This window comes from Chiloscyllium plagiosum, chromosome 27, assembly GCF_004010195.1.
Source record: "Chiloscyllium plagiosum isolate BGI_BamShark_2017 chromosome 27, ASM401019v2, whole genome shotgun sequence".
NCBI classification, from domain to species: Eukaryota; Metazoa; Chordata; class Chondrichthyes; order Orectolobiformes; family Hemiscylliidae; genus Chiloscyllium; species Chiloscyllium plagiosum.
Genome location: NC_057736.1, coordinates 5,692,417 through 5,709,575, shown reverse-complemented (window position 1 = coordinate 5,709,575; position 17,159 = coordinate 5,692,417). Strand labels below are relative to the sequence as shown.

Here is a 17,159-nt window from a genome sequence, read left to right as displayed (position 1 = left end):
TTCCTGACATCTGCAGCATCAGCAAGGGTCTCTAAAGACGTTGCAGACTTGGCCTTATTTTCCCTTATTATCCCACTGGAAAAGGGTCAGCAGAAGACGGCAAGATTAACACCGGAGGTCAAAGAGCAAAACTGTATTCCTTGTAGCTTTCTCACTGTAACACAACCACAAGGTTTTACTGTTATGGACTGCTCCAGTAAGTGGGAAACAAATAGGGCTTTTTGTCCATAGGGCTTAATATGTCAAAGCAGATGTAGGCCATTTAGCCAATTAAGTCGACTCCGTCCTTCAACAAGATGTACACTGTCATATAATGTTATACACACTGGAGAACAGATTTTAGATTTGAAAGAATTAAATAAGACAAGATGTTCATTGTGTGGAATGAATCACCAATGCAAATTGATATTTATTCTCATTTGAATTGTCAAAAAAGATCATCTTTGTGTGCCTTTTAAGAAGTTATGTGCATTTTGATCTCACGGTACTATGGGAGTATGTGGTGCATCCAACTTTCTGGACATAATACTGTGTTGGGTGTAAGCTGAGTGAAAGGGTTGTGATAAGTTGTTTAGTTTTGGTTTGTGGGGATTAGTTGAACTTGGCTACAAGAAGAACGAAAGGTCCTGCAAACTGCTGGTCTTATTTATATTATTCATTCATGGGACATGGGACTTTCTCACTAGGTGAGCATTTCTTGCTCATCCTAATTGCTCTTAAGAAGGTGGTGTTGAGCTGCTACAGTTCTTGGGATATAGATATGCCCCACAGAGCTGTTTGGAAGGGAGTTCCAGGATTTTGACCCAGCAATTGTGGAGGAATGGTGGTGTAGTCCTGAGTCAAGATGATGAGTGATTTTGAGGGGAACTTGGTGATGGTGTTCCCAGGAAACTGCTGCCCTTGTAATTCCCAATGGTGGATGTTATGGTGGTGAAGAAGTCTGAATGATTCAATTTAAGGTTTTTGCCTTTCAACATCAGTTAGAGAGGTCGGATTAAGATGAATGGGCCCCCAAGTTGTTCCAAGCTCTTCAGTTTCAGGTGGAGTTAAACATGAAGACTACACCTTCTGTATGCTTCCATTATGTTTGTTATGCAAATAGATACACTTTATGATGGAGACAAGAAGCTTTTCAAAGTCAGTCAAGGGTTTGAATAAGTACTGAAGAAAGGCTAAGCAATTGAACAGATACACGATTGTTGAAGGGGGAGATGATTGCCTAGTGGCAATATTGCTGGACTGTTAATCCAGGCAATGTTCTGGGGACCTTGGCTTGAATCCTGTCAGGGTAGCTGGTAGAACTGAATACGATAAAAGTCTGGAATTGAGAGTCTAATGATGGTCATAAAACCTTTGCTGGTTATCCAAAAAGCACATCTGGTTCACTAATGTCATTAAGGGATGGACATCTGCTGTCCTTACCTAGTCTGGCCGACATGTGCCTCCAAATGCAAATTGTAACAGAAATGGAATGAAGTGATAGCCATTTGGTCAACTCTTAACCCTCCTCTGGGCAATTAGCAATGGTCAATAATTGCTGGCCAAGCTGGTGCTGCCCACATCCTGTGAATGAATAGAAAACCTGACCAATACCTTACATGGACAGTCTGGAATCCTCAGCGATCTCCTTCCTGAAGTACAATTGTATCATAATAATTAGTGGTATGACTTTAACTTCTCCAAAACCCAGCTGAACATATTGCATTTTAAAAGATGAACACATTGAAATACCAAAGTAAAGGTTATTTTTCAGTATCCCATTGTAACTGACTTGAAAGTGGTGTTTAATATCACACAGAGCTCCGTGACATGATCCAGTGATAGCACTGTCAGTTTTGTGTTACAAGGTTCAAGGTACAAGTCCCGCTGTGGGATCTGGGTGTAAATATTAAGGCTGGAACACCAATACAATGGTGAAGGCATGCTACACTGCTGAATTTAAAAATATTAAACCCCAGGCTCCAGTTCGCCACTTGGGTAAATGCAAAAGATCTCATGATACTATTGTAAAAAAGGATTAATTATCCCAGGTGTCTTTGTTAATATCATCCTTCAACCGACATCAGAGACACAAATTTTAGCCATTCATTATCATTTGGTATCTGTGAGAGCTTGTTGTGTACAAATTGGCTGTTACATTTTCTACATTACAACAGAGACACTGCTTCAAAAGTTCTTCCAGAGCTGTAATGTGTGAGTGTTTGATGGCTATTGTAAGGTTACTGTGGCTTTGACCTGGTTTATTTTAGAGAAAGAGATTGAGGGACAAGTGACAAGCAGTCTATGAGACAATAAACAACTTGTGAAGACTCGGATATTCCTTTTAAAAGTTGTAACAATAGAAGCAGCCTGAATGGGTGTGGTTAAGCACCCACTATAAAACTAGAATTTTTAGTTTTAGCTTTCAGCAGTATTTGCTGGGAACTCAGCACGGTTAGAAGCTGCAGTAAATCTCTCCCAGCTCTTCACTCTCTCTGAGTTTGCGCTTGATGTTTTTCCTCCTCGGCGACTGGAGTTGCTGTTGGGGCCTTGAAGAAGTGGATGCTATTTTTTGCCGCTCTCAGTTACAGCCAATAGCCAGGGGTTCTCTGTCTGCTATTGGACTTACATGTGAGACAATCTGTTTTCTGAATTTGCCTTTTTGCCAAAGGTGTGATTGTGGGAATGTTACTATATTGGAACAGTTAATTAGTAGTAGGTGCTGTATAGAGATTTTCCAATAGAGTCAAGTTATTCCAATTTCTTCCTTCTTTTGTTGTATTCTAATTATAGTGGATGAATAAAGTGTGTTTTGTTTTAAATTTGATAGTTTCTCCAATAGAATTGCATCTGGAACGCCATACCTTACATTTACCTTGAAAATAAGAAAATGTTACTATCTAGATTATCTTTTGAAAAGGTTTGAGGAGGTTTGATCTGGTCCATAGCATCATGAATATAACTATAAAGGACAAACGCATCAAGAATTGTCTTTTTGAATGGATGGAAGATTTTTTTTTCAATCTATCCTCCTTGAGACATGATTCCAAGATAGAAAGCAATCCTCAATGAATTCAGTTAAAAATCACACAACATCAGATTATAGTCCAACAGGTTTAATTGGAAGCACTAGCTTTCGGAGCTCCGCTCCCTAACCACCTGATTAAGGAGCGGCACTCCGAAAGCTAGTGCTTCCAATTAAACCTGTTGGACTATAACCTGGTGTTGTGTGATTTTTAACTTTGTACACCCCAGTCCAACACCAGCAGCTCCAACTCAAGGAATTTAGCTGTGAACAAAGCAGCAGGGGGTATCAATGAGGTGCATAACCAGATTTTCTTTTTATTTCTTCCCAAGCTGACTGAGGTGTTTTTAATATTCATGTTCACACTGAATAGTCATAAAAAAGAGATCATGACTCTGCATGGTAGTGCAGCAGTGCAATACGGCTATAATCTCAAATAGAATAGAATAACTACAAACAGAATAAAGAGATGGCCACGTGGTTTCTGGCAATGCTGGTGGCAGCAGGTCAAACCCCATAACCCAAAATATAATGTCTTCACCCGGTCAAAATGCAGTGCTATTCACAGCTACTCACAGCCTCAAAATTGCAGCTGTTTTTGCTTTAATATCTTGCCATGCCTTCCTAAGCAAGAGGGAACATTCTAATAATCTTATTTGGGAAGGTGGTATTATTGTTAATCCATCACATTGGTCTGAAGATTAATTATCTGTGCAAACAAGATGTCCACATTTAAGAGGTGAAAATTAACTGTTGGCTCTCTTGCATTCTCTTTGACAACCCTGGATTTAGATGCTGAATAGCTTCCCTGCATACACAGGAACTTGGGAATTTCAACATATTACACATCATTAAAGTTATTGTAACAGGCTCCAAGGCATAGTTTCCATTGTCAGACTGCCAGTTTTAGCAATATCTATGTGCCCTTATCTAAACAGCTTTGTTCTTTCAATTCCAGTGGACATTTCTGGAATTAACATTTGGAATTCTACTTTTTCTGTTCATGGTTAAGAAAGTTACTCAATGGATACAGGTTTGATCTGCACTTGCATTGAACTCTAAAATTCTGTAACTTCATTTTTAACCAGACCACCCTGACCAGTAGCCAATGATTCATCAGCCATCCAACTCTTGAACTCTCATCCAGCCAACTGGTAAACTTGAATAAAGGTCACAGGATGCCTGTCTCACAGCCATTGGCTAGTCCAAATGACTATTCAAACCTATCAGTGCTGGTAACATTGGCAGCTCAATGCATAATACATTCACTCAATATTCTTCTGTCTGTGGTTTTTGTGGATGGATCATTTGAAATAAACAACATGTGTATCATAAATGTTGCCAGCTCTCTTACCTTGGTTCATGTGTCCTGAACTGAAAATGTGTTGCTGGTCAGGCAGCATCCAAGGAGCAAGAGAATCGACGTTTCGGGCATGAGCCCTTCTTCAGGAATGTAGAGGTCCTTTGCAAGTCTGTGAGAGTGTTGTCCTGAGCTGGGGTAGGGCTAATTGCAGGGAATATAGGTAGCGGCGCATGGCTGCAAGCGTGGAGCGGAGGATCCGGAGGGAGGTCTGTTACTGGAGGCTTTAGATTTGTTGTAGGTACTGGTTGTCCTGGTTGGGGCCAAATTTTGTTGGTCTGAACGTAGTCCGGAGTCCATGCGCGGTCCGTCGGTTCCATAGACAGGTGCTGAGGAAGGAGATGTGGCTGTGGTAGCGAGTCTGTTTGAGAATGTGGCTGAAGAGCTTCTGTGCAGAGGAGATGACCTGGGGGGGTGCAGTGAGAGAGGGACTCACTGAAATCCTTGTAGAGGGAGGAAGAGAGTTTCTTCAAGGAAGGCATCCTTGTAAGAGGATTCACAGTAGGTTAAAATCTTCTAGGAGAAAGTGAGGACTGCAGATGCTGGAGATCAGAGCTGAAAATGTGCTGCTGGAAAAGCGCAGCAGGTCAGGCAGCATCCAAGGAGCAGGAGAATCGACGTTTCGGGCATGAGCCCTTCTTCATGTGTCCTGAATAACAGATAGACCCACAATATTATGTATCAGTTTAATATAGAATCTAAAATGAAAGGAATATTCAGATTAGAACAGTAGTTTTCATAACAGCCAGATATTTTAAATCCAACAAAGTATTTTGAAGTTCTCATAACATGTAAGCTGGGAAGTAAAGCAGAAAATGTGTTGCTGGAAAAGCGCAGCAGGTCAGGCAGCATCCAAGGAGCAGGAGAATCGACGTTTCGGGCATGAGCCTAGAAGAAGGGCTCAGGCCCAAAACGTCAATTCCCCTGCTCCTTGGATGCTGCCTGACCTGCTGTGCTTTTCCAGCAACACATTTTCAGCTCTGATCTCCAGCATCTGCAGTCCTCGCTTTCTTCTGGGAACTAAAGCAACCAATTTGCAAACAGTAAGATCCCACAAACAGAAATGTAATAAGAACCAGATAGTCTGTTTTATGATGCTGTCGTGGGATAATTATTGGCCGAGACTCTTTGGGTCACTCTACTATTTTTAAAAATGCTGTGTTGGATCTTTTCCAATCACCTGAAAGAGCCTCTGTTTAATACTTCTGCTGAAAGACAGCACCATTGACAGTGCTGCACTCCTTCAAAAAAGAGAATGGAATGTTCCCTAAGTGCCGCACTGGAGGTTCAGCCTCCCTTAGACTGTTGTACTCTATTCCTAACTTGCATTCCTAACCTTCTGACTGAGGAGGTGAGGGTGCTAGCTATTGAACCTTGGCTTACACAATGCCAGACTGGGAGCAGGTTACTAGTCTGGCCTCTCTTGTCCAGAGAATGAGGCACACAGAGAAGGATGAACATTAAATGGAAACACTTAGCTAGAAGAAGCAATAATCACTAAGTAAGTGTGGAGACCACCATGAAGCTAAATATTAGCTGTCTGCTGGAACATGAAAAGGGTTTGACACTCACTCAACACTATAGAGAAACTAAGTCTCATATCACACAAATCCATACCAGACAGCAGATGTCTACCCAATACTACATTGCTGTGAAAACAGATACATTCAGAATGGTCCACAATGATCAAAAACATAAATTTAAAAGAATAGCCTTTATCTTCAGAGCAGATTTTTCCTTTCCAACTGTCATAAGCCTTTTCCCATCCAATATAGTATAATGTCATATAAATGAATAACAGTAAAACCTAGCATATGTTTCACTTGTAAAATTACCTCTGATCTAACTGACCATGCTGAATTCAAACTGTTTAAATTGTTTGGTGTATATCTAAATGAATATGAAGCGGCCAACCTGTGACTCTGCCATCAGTTGGCAGAACACTTCCCTCTGAATCACAATGTTCTTGACATAAGAGCCATTCTATAGGCCAGGGCTTAAGCACGAAAATTGGGTCTTCCAGTGCAGATACTGAGGAAGCTGTTGGTAATGGATATGAAGGATCCCAAGGAATGTTTTCAAGAAGACCAGTCTTTAGCAATATTAATTCCTCAATTAATAACACAAAATGTAGATTCTTTATACATTGCCACAATGCTGTTCAAGGGGGCGGGGGGGAGGTTTCAATGTGCAAATTAGCTGTGGGGTTTCCAACATCGCAACAGTAATCACACTTCAAAAAGTATTTAATTGGCTACAAATTGCTTTCAGACACTTGGTGGTCAAGATTTTCCTTCAAGTTCATTCCTTTGGGAAGACTATTTCTGACGTGCTAATAAATTTATAAACATACCTGATAGATTTCTGCTGATTTGGAATTTAAGACTTGTTTTTAATTCACCAGGAATGGTGCTCAGGGAGAATATTTGCACCATATTACTATTTGGTACAGATTGTATCATACATTGCATTCAAAGACCATACAGTGTCAAGAATGTTGTTAGAACCAGGTGCCAAAAGACTTGAGTTTTAAGAAGGATCCCAAAGGAAACCTTATTAGATGGAAGTCAAGGGAGTGAACCAAAGAAGTTAAGCGAAAGAACTGTAGAGCAATAGATTTGGCACAACCACTTACAGATAAAACTGCCAGAGTAGTGAGGCATTCAAGGAGGGATTAGCATGACTGGGGCAAATGTGTTCCTGTAAAGACAAAGGATGGAGTCAAGACTGGAGAATCCTGGATATCACAACACATAAAGACTAGAGAAGCTTATGATAGATTCTGAGGATTCAATATGCAGAGACCCCAGAGGAAGTTAAAAAGTGCAGGAAGCTGCATTTATTTCAATGCAAAAGGCCTAACAGGGAAGGTAGATGAACTGAGGACATGGTTAGGAATATGGGCCTGGGATATTATCACAATTACTGAAATGTGGCTCAGGGATGGACAGGACTGGCAGCTTATTGTTCCAGAATACAAATGCTACAGGAAGGTTAGAAAGGGAGGCAAGAGAGATGGGGAAGTGGCGTTTTTGATAAGGGATAGCATTACAGCTGTGCTGAGGGAGGATATTCCCAGAAATACATCCAGGGAAGTTATTTGGGTGGAACTGAGAAATAAGAAAGGGATGATCACCTTATTGGGATTGTATTATAGACCCCCCAATAGTCAGAGGGAAATTGAGAAATAAATTTATAAGGAGATTTCAGCCATCTGTGAGAATAATAGGGTTGTTATGGTAGAGGATTTTAACTTTCCAAAAATAAACTGGAACTGACATAGTGTTAAGGGTTTAGATGAGAGGAATTTGTTAAGTGCGTACAAGAAAATTTTCTGATTCAGTATGTGGATGTACCTACTAAAGAAGGTGCAAAACTTGACCTACTCTTGGGAAATAAGGCAGGGCAGGTGACTGAGGTGTCAGTGGGAAGCACTTTGGGGCCAACGACCATAATTCTATTACTCTTAAAATAGTGATGCAAAAAGATAGACCAGACCTAGCAGTTGAAGTTCTAAACTGGAGGAAGGCTAATTTTGATGGTATTGGGCAAGAGCTTTCAAAGGCTGATTGGGTGCTGATGTTCACAGGTAAAGAGATGGCTGGAAAATTGGAAGCCTTCAGAAATGAGATAACAAGATTCAAGAGACAATGTATTCTTATTAGGGTGAAAAGGAAGGCTGGTAGGTATAGGGAATGCTGGATGACTAAAGAAATTGAAGGTTTGGTTAAGAAAAGGAAGGAAGCATATGTCAGTTATAGACAGGAAAGATTGAATGGATCCTTAGATGAGTACAAAGGCAGTAGGAGTATACTTAAGAGGGAAATCAGGAAGGCAAAAAGGAGACATGAGATAGCTTTGGCAAATAGGATAAAGGAGAATCCAAAGGGTTTTTAAAAATACATTAAGGGCAAAAGGGTAACTAGGGAAAGAATAGGGCCCCTCAAAGTTCAGCAAGGTGGCCTCTGTATGGAGCCGCAGGAGATGAGGGGGGGATACTATACGAGTATTTTGCATCAGTGTTTACTGTGGAGAACGACATGGAAGATGTAGAAATGAGGGGAAAAAGCTGGTGACATCTTGAAAAATGTCCATATTACAAAGGAGGAAGCGCTAGAAATCTTGAAATGCATAAAGGTGGATAGATCCCCAAGACCTGATCAGGTGTACCCTACAACTCTGTGGGAAGCTAGGAAAGTGATTGCTGGGCCCCTTGCTGAGATATTTGTATCATCGATTGTCACAGGTGAGGTGCCAGAAGACTGGAGGTTGGCTAACGTGGTACCATTATTTTAAAAAGGTGGTAAGGACAAGCCAGGGAACTATAGACCAGTGAGCCTGAGGTCAGAGGTGGGCAAGATGTCGGAGGGAATCCTGAGGGACAGGATTTACATGTATTTGGAAAAGCAAGGACTGATTAGGGATAGACAACATGGCTTTGTGCGTGGGAAATTATGTCTCATGAACTTGATTGAGTTTTTTGAAGAAGTAACAAAGAGGATTGATGACGGCAGAGCAGTGGATGTGATCTATATGGACTTCAGTAAAGCATTCAACAAGGTTCCCCATGGGAGACTGATTAGCAAGATTAGATCTCACAGAATGCAGGGAGAACCAGCCATTTGGATACAGAACTGCCTCAAATGTAGAAGACAGAGGGCGGTGGTGGAGGGTTGTTTTTCAGACTGGAGGCCTGTGACCTGTGGAGTGCCACAAGGATCGGTGCTGGGTCCACTACTTTTCATTATTTATATAAATGATTTGGATATGATCATAGGAGATATAGTTAGTAAGTTTGCAGATGATACCAGAATTGGTGGTGTCGTGGACAGCGAAGAGGGTTACCTCAGATTACAGCGAGATGTTGATCAGATGGGCCAATGGGCTGAGAAGTGGGAGATGGAGTTTAATTCAGATAAATGCGAGGTGCTGCATTTTGGGAAAGAAAATCTTAGCAGGACTTATACACTTAATGGTAAGGTCCTAGGGAGTGTTGCTGAACAAAGAGACCTTGGAGTGCAGGTTCATCACTCCTTGAAAGTGGAGTCGCAGGTAGATAGGATAGTGAAGAAGGCGTTTGGTATGCTTTCCTTTATTGGTCAGAGCATTGAGTACAGGAGTTGGGAGGTCATGTTGCAGCTGTACAGGACATTGGTTAGGCCACTTTTGGAATATTGCATGCAATTCTGGTCTCCTTCCTATCAGGAGGATGTTGTGTAACTTGAAAGGGTTCAGAAAAGATGTACAAAGATGTTGCCAGAGTTGGAGAATTTGAGCTATAGGGAGAGGTTGAATAGGCTCGGGCTGTTTTCCCTTGAACATCGAAGGCTGAGGGGTGGCCTTATAAAGGCTTATAAAATCATGAGGAGCATGAATATGATAAATAGACAAAGTCATTTCCCTGGGGTTGGAGAGTCCAGAAGTAGGGGGCATAGTTTTAGGGTAAGAGGGGTAAGATATTAAAGGGACCTAAGGGGCAACGTTTTCACGCAGAGTGTGGTGAGCGTATGGAATGAGCTGTCAGAGGAAGTGGTGGAGGTTGGTACAATTGCAACATTTAAAAGGCATCTGAATGGGTATATGAATAGGAAGGGTTTAGAGAGATATGGACCAAGTCCTGGCAAATGGGACTTGATTGAGTTGGGATATCTGATTGGCATGGACGAGTTGGATCGAAGGGTCTGTTTCCATGCTGTACATCTCTATGACTCTGTGACAACTTAAAAGGGAAATTTGGAAAACTAAGCAAGTGCATTGGCGAATATAATAAAGGAAACCCAAATGATTTTTTTTCATTATCTAATGAGCAAGAGAATAACTAGGAAAAGAGAAAGGAACATTAGTGACCATAGAGATAATCTATGTGTTAATCAGGAAAATATGAGCATAGTCCTCAAAAAATCCTTTACATCAATTTTCACAACAGAAAAGGGCAACACAGGTACAGACATCAAGGTGCAGAACTGTGAAACATTAGAAGAAATCAATAGGGAGAGAGGGAGAGAGAGAGAGAGAGAAGGTACTGCTGTGTTTAGCAGCCTTAGAAGTGGATAAATCCACAGGCCTCAATGCGTTGTATCCCAGCCTGTTGAGGAAGCAACAGAGAGGATATTGGGGTTGTGGCAGTAATTATCATATCCTCTCTGGCCACAGATAAAGTGCCACAGGACTGGAACACTGTTAGCATTGTCACAGAATCACAGAAATCTTTGGGCACTGAAAGAGGCCATTTGGCTGCACTGCCTGTTCAAATGAGCATCACCTCTGCCAATCTTCTACCCTATTCAGCCTGTTCATAATTTTCAAAAACCTTTATCAAATCTCCTCACAGACTTCTTCTCTCCAATTCAGCAGTCACAACTTCTTTGATCTATCCTCATAAATGAAGTTACTCATTCCTGGAATCATTCCTATAAATTGCTTCTCCCCTCTCTCCAATTTGTTCACATCTTTCTAATAATGTGGTGCCCAAATCTGTACACAATACACCGACTGGGGCTTAACAGGTGTCTTATACAAGTACAAGATCACCCTCTTGCTCTTTTCCTCTATGCCCCTATTAATGAAGTCAAGGGTGCTGGATCATTATTGCTCTCTCCACCTATCCAGCTGCCTTCAATGATCTATTCACATATACACCTAGATCCCTCTGTTCCGGCATCCCTTTAGAATTGAATGCCCTATTTTATGTTGTTTTCCAATGTTCTTCAAAATGCATTACCTCATACTTCTCTGCATTGAAACTCATCTGCCACCTGTCCACCCAATCTCCCAAATTGTCGATGGAACTCTGCACTGTCCTCCTTACCGTTCACAATTCTTCCAAGCTTTGAGTCATCTGCAAATGTTGAAATTATCCCCTCCTTACCACTGCCATAGAATACAGTGGTTAGCATTGCTGCCTCACAGCACCAGGGTCCCAGGTTCGATTCCAGCCATGGCTGACTGCCCTGTTTGGAGTTTGAATCTTCTCCCTGTGTCTGCATGGGTTCCCTCCCACAGTCCAAAGATGTGCAGTTCAGGTGAATTGGCCATGTTAAATTGCTCATAGTGTTAGGTGCATTAGTCAGAGGGAAACGGGTCTGGGTGGGTTACTCTTCAGAGGGTCAGTGTGGAGTTGTTGGGCCAAAGAGCCTGTTTCCACACAGTAGGTAATCTAATATGAATATATTCAGGAAAAGCAAGAGCCCTAATATTCACCTGTGGGGACCTCCATTATAAGCCTTCTTGCTTCCTGGAAAAATCCATTAAGTATTAATCTCTGCTTCCTATCCCTCAGCCAATTTTGGATCCATGTTGCTACTGACCTTTTTATGCCATGACCTGTGACTTTTCTCACACGTCTGTTGCTTGGCAATGTATCAAATGCCTTCTGAGTGTCCACATAGTTCACATCAATGGTATTATCTCCATCGAGTCTTTTTGTAACCTCTTCAAAAAACTCAAATAAGTTAATAAATTTCCCCACTAGAAATCCATTCTGACTTTTCCTAATCAACCCACCTTTCTCCATATGACTGCTAACTCTATCTTGAATAATTGACTCCAAAATCTACCAGACCACTGAAGTTAAACTGACTCGTCTATAATTGCTTATCCTTACAAACTTTCTTGAGCAGATATTCTTGTCCCATTATAAAAAAGAGATGAAGTAATAGATCAATAACTTACAGGCCAATCCACCTGACTTGGAGTGGGGAAGTTTTTAGAAAACATTCTGATGGATATACATATCTGCACTTGAAGACACGTAGATTAATTAGCCATCGTCAGAATGGATTTGACAAATATGATCAAATTACCCAAGGAGGTATCCAGGAGTGTTGATAAGGGTAATACATATGATACGGCCTTTATAGAATTTAGAAAGGTTTTTGCTCTGCCCGCATAGTGAACAGGTCAAAGAGGTAGGAACCCATGGGATCCAAAGCAAGGCAGCAGCTTGGATCCAAAGTTTTCTGAGAGGTAGGAAGCAGGAAATGATGGTATGTAGAAGTCTGTTTCTATTGGTGTTCCACAGGGCTCAAGGCTGGGGCCCTTGCTGTTTGTGGTGTATATTAAAGATTTGAAATATATTCAAGATGTTTGCATAAAACACAAAAATTGGTAATGTGTGTATTAAAGAGGATAGCCATAAACTGGAGCATGATATAAACAGACTAGCCAGTGGGCACTGCAGTGACATATTGAAATCAACATAGAAAATTCTGGGGTAATGGGGAGTGCTCAGAAGAAAAGAGTTTATATTACAAATGGTAAAATCCTAGAAAGTACTAAAGATAGCAAGGATCTTTGTGTACATATCTACAGACAGCAGGATAGAAGGTAGCAGGGCAGGTAGCTAAATTATTTAAAAAGGTACATATGATACACAGTTTTATGTTATACTCAGGAATTCTTAGCTTTGAAGTCCTGAGAAATTGGTTATGGTTGAATCATGGCAGGCAACAGTGAAACGTGTTTAGATTTCAACAGTGTTTAAATACAATGATGTTGTAAGAAATAATGTTGGGTGTGTCCGTAATATGTTTCCTTTTTCTTCTTAAGTAAAATATGAACCATAAACTGAGTTTTAATCTGTTATTTTGAGGGCAAAATTTAGATGTTAAAAATGACCTACCTTTATTAATAATCTGATGAATATAGCTGAAAAGATGTCCTTGTCATTGAATCTTAAATGAAAAGTAGCACAAGGTTGAGATTGCACCGAACAAATCTTGGCTATTTCTCACTCCTATTTCTCACTTCCACTCACTGGTGGAAGAGGATTTTTTTGTTTGCATTAATCTCCCTGATAACTTAAAACACAATCAGCAAGTTCTAAGTTTGTCAACTTGTCAGACTAAAAATGTTAAAAACATATAGTGATTTTCTTTCTGCAATAATAGAACCGATTCTCATCCTTTCTCAGTCTGCTCAAGAACAGTATGTCAACTGATATAAATCTCTAGCGTGACTTTATTTTCAATTTTACCATTCTAGTGCTATAATAATAAATATTGCCCGAAGTTCAATGTTATTTAGTTGTTTGTGTTATTGGATCAAATGTTGCATGAATTGCCAGCAATAGTAGAATCATTTTGAAGAAAAGTGCAATTTATTTTAACGTGACTTTTTGATGAAATGCTACTTCTGTGGGTCAATGTTATTCTTTTTAAGTCATCTGATTGCAATTTTGGTTTAAAGTTAAATGATGCAATTCTCAGCCATTTTTACATTATTATTTGCATGCATAATTATAATGGAGTTTGTATCTAAATCATGGTTGGTCCTTTTACTTGAGACTGTTTTTCCTTCAAATGCTTTACTTTCAATAAGGTTAGACATCAGGCAACAACTGGTTATGGTCCAACAGGTTTATTTGAAATCACTAGCTTTCAGAGTGTTGCCCCTTCATCAGGTGAAATCCACCTCACCGATGAAGGGGCAATGCTCCAAAAGCTTGTGATTTCAAATGAATCTGTTGGACGATAACCTGGTGTTGTCTGACTTCTGCCCTTGTTTACCCCAGTCCACCACGGCACTTCCACTTCATTAATATTTCAATATTTTTTGCAGTAGTACACTCCCTGACTACTTTCTTGATGAAAGTATTGGTTAATTTGAAAATGGTCAACTTTGTTTTTTCAAATGTGATTATCTATGTCTAAGGTTTGCTTCATAAGTTTTACACAAAATAAAAACATTTCAATGGTCATTTTAATTCCTTGAAAATGTTATGATAAAGATCTGCATTTAGATAGCATCAAGACTCACAGGACACACCAAAGTACTTTATGGCCAAAGAAGTAATTTTGTGATATTATCATAAACTTTAATGAGTCTGATTGGATCTGTTACAATAAAGGTAAAGTCTTCTCACTCATCCTACAGGGCTGCTGCCTCATTAGATTGGTGCAACTAATAATTAGCTTAACCTGTGGGTCACCATGCCCCAGGCAAGGGAGAGGGTGAGCCACAGTCAATGTAGGAATTGAACCTATGCTGTTGGCATCATCCTGTATTGCAAACTAGCCATCCAGCCAACTAAGCTAACCAATTGCCTACAGGCTGCAATAAAGATCCAAGAAGGGACATTTGTGCCACAGTGGTAGTGCCACTACCTCTTAACCAGGAGGCCAACTTTCAAGTCTTACCACTTCGAATATGCGTAATAATGTTTCTGGACAAGTTGGTCAGAGAATATCTACATACGCGTTTTGAGAAGATTAATAGCTCAGGTTGAAGTTTTGGATGTAGGTTTGCTCGTTGAGCTGCAAGGTGTATTTCCAGACATTTTGTTACCCTACTAGGTAACATCTTCAGTTAGCCTCAGGTGAAGCAATACTGAAAATTCCTGCTTTCTATTTATATGTTTGGGTTTCTTTGGGTTGGTGATGTCATTTCCTGCAGTGATTTTATTTCCTGCGGTGAAGTCACTTCCTGTTCCTTTTCTCAGGGGGTGGTAGATGGGTCTAACTCAATTTGTTTGTTGATAGAGTTCCGGCTGGAATGCCTACAAGAATTCCTGAAGACCATCAAAGACATTAAATTAAAAGAGGATGAAATAATGGTCTTCTTTGATGTAACAGCCATGTTCACTTCAATCAACATCAACCTGGCCAAGGAAACACTGACTACACTATTAGAAGACCCAAAGACACATACACCAAACACCACTAACTTCATCAACAAGGAGAATATCGTCAAGCTAGTGAACATCTGCCTTACCACCCACTTCACCTTCAACAATAAAACCTACAGACAAACCAACGGAACACATTGGGATGTCCGATATCAGGCTTATTTGCAGAGGCAGTAATGCAGTGACTTGAGCAAACAACTCTGCCGACCATCCAACCCAAACTCTGAGTCCGCTACGTGGATGACACCTTTGTCATCACTAAATGAAACAAGTTAGAGGAAACCTTCAAGACCATCAATAATGGCATAAAATTCACTAAAGAGGAGGAAAACAACAACAAACTGCCATCACCAACCCAAAGAAACCCAAACATGTAAATAGAAAGCAGGAATTTTCAGCATTGCTTCACCTGAGGCCCACTGAAGATGTTACCCTAGTAGGGTAATGAAACGTCTGGAAATTAACCTTCCAGCTCAGCGAGCAAACCTACATCCAATATCTACCCACCTTAGGGACAGATGGAACTTGAACTGAGACCTTCCACTTCTGCAATACAAGACCATTTTGGTCATTTTGTATCACTGATTCCATTTAGGAGACGTAGCAGTTGATTTGCACACAGCAAGCTCCCATCCATACTAATGTGAGAACGGTGTGGTAATGTTTCAATGTGTGTCTGATGTTGATTGAGGGATAAATATTGACAATGTGGATAACTGCATTAGAGTGGAGGGGTTGGGGAAAGAGGATGGTTCTTTTAAGGCAACTTAAGAAGTTGAGAACATTCTAGTTCAAGAGGTGGAATACTAACAGTTCAGAGTTGCCCTGGATTGCCAGTTTTGACTTTTGTGCACAAGTCCTTAAATCCTGCAGCTTTCATAATGGGGATAACTGCATTAACTGCTGTTAATGCCAGGGAGAATTCCTCATGATTTTAACAAATCAGGCCAGATGTATTACAACAAAAGCCTGGAACTCGATTCATGTCTGTGGCTGTTTCGACTGAAACTAACTGGAATTAACAAAAAAAAGTCACCAGTTTGTGCTCCCGGCTCATTCATGAAACAATGAATTTTAAATTAGAATAAACCGGGAGAACAGTTCTTTTTATTAAATCTCCCCACCCTGATTGTGAAAATGTTGACTTGCGGCGGAAACAGCAACAAACTCACAAGGTTGTGGGCGAAGAAAGCGCAGTAACTTTTTTTATGTGGGCAATATTCCCCACTCCCTACTTTCAGCAAGTCAGGCGTTCAGGGGACAATCTCATGCTTTATTTCCACAAACGCGTTAAAAGCAAGCATTAAAATCCCACAACTATTTATGGGGCATGAGTCCTGGAAAGCCGAAATTGCAAATATTCCTCAGGATTAGTTTATTAATTTGCAACTTTAAAAAAAAATTCGGGGACATGTTTATTGTTGTTTCGTTCAGAATTCTTTCACAGAATTTTTTCACAAAATTGTTGATCATTTTCGATGCAGTGTCTGTGTCTATCCGAGGGGACTGTTTAGTAAGGTCCTCCCACATCCAACTTTTCCAAATTCCTGTCAATGAAAGTCTCTCTCATTTGCATGGGTCTCTGTTTCTGCTGCAGGCGATTGGTTCGGGAGCTGCTGGGGTTAGCCGGGACCCTGGGAGGGGTTTAAAGTCTCGGCTGCAGGAACACACGCTGCTGTTTCCAGTACACTTAGTGGCTGTCACTCACTCACACACACCCTGGGGTTTCTCTGAGTTGACTAGCAGTGTGGGGGCTGGGTTGGGGGGACCAGCGAGTGACAGCATGGAGCTCTCAGCTGTCTGAACCTGGAGTCTGTCCAGTACATGACCTCCTGTTCTCACCATGAGCTGTCTGGATATTATGTACCACACGTATGGAGCGCATCGCCCTTATTTCACAAGCACCCCAGCGTATGCAGCACAGGTAGGACTGGGAACTGAGATCGATCATTTCTCACAGGGAAAGCGTTACCTGCTCTCTGTAACATTGCAGACAGCCTCTGGACGGAAATTTTGAATGGCCAGTCGGGTCGAATTGGAGCAGATTGTCCTGAGGAAGGATCACACTGGATTCGAAACGTTACCTCTCTTATGTCTCTGTCTCTCTCAACAGAAGCTTCCAGAGCTGCTGCGTTTCTCCAGCAGTTTCTGTTTGAGATTGTGCTTTCTGC

The 17,159-nt window shown here is 40.9% G+C and overlaps 1 protein-coding gene across 3 annotated transcripts in view; it reads left to right on the top strand.

The window, feature by feature from the left end:
• The first annotated feature begins 16,659 nt into the window (after nt 1–16,659).
• Nucleotides 16,660–17,159, top strand: part of LOC122563493 (transcription cofactor vestigial-like protein 2) — a 14,276-nt gene continuing 13,776 nt past the window's right edge. The window contains exon 1 of one of the 3 annotated variants that reach the window (XM_043717283.1): nt 16,660–16,912. In XM_043717283.1, coding sequence (XP_043573218.1) covers nt 16,832–16,912 — 81 coding nt within the window. In that variant the 5' untranslated portion in view covers nt 16,660–16,831. Of the gene's footprint in view, nt 16,913–16,965; nt 17,082–17,159 lie in introns of those variants that run through there. The other 2 variants (XM_043717284.1, XM_043717285.1) reach the window with 2 other exon arrangements.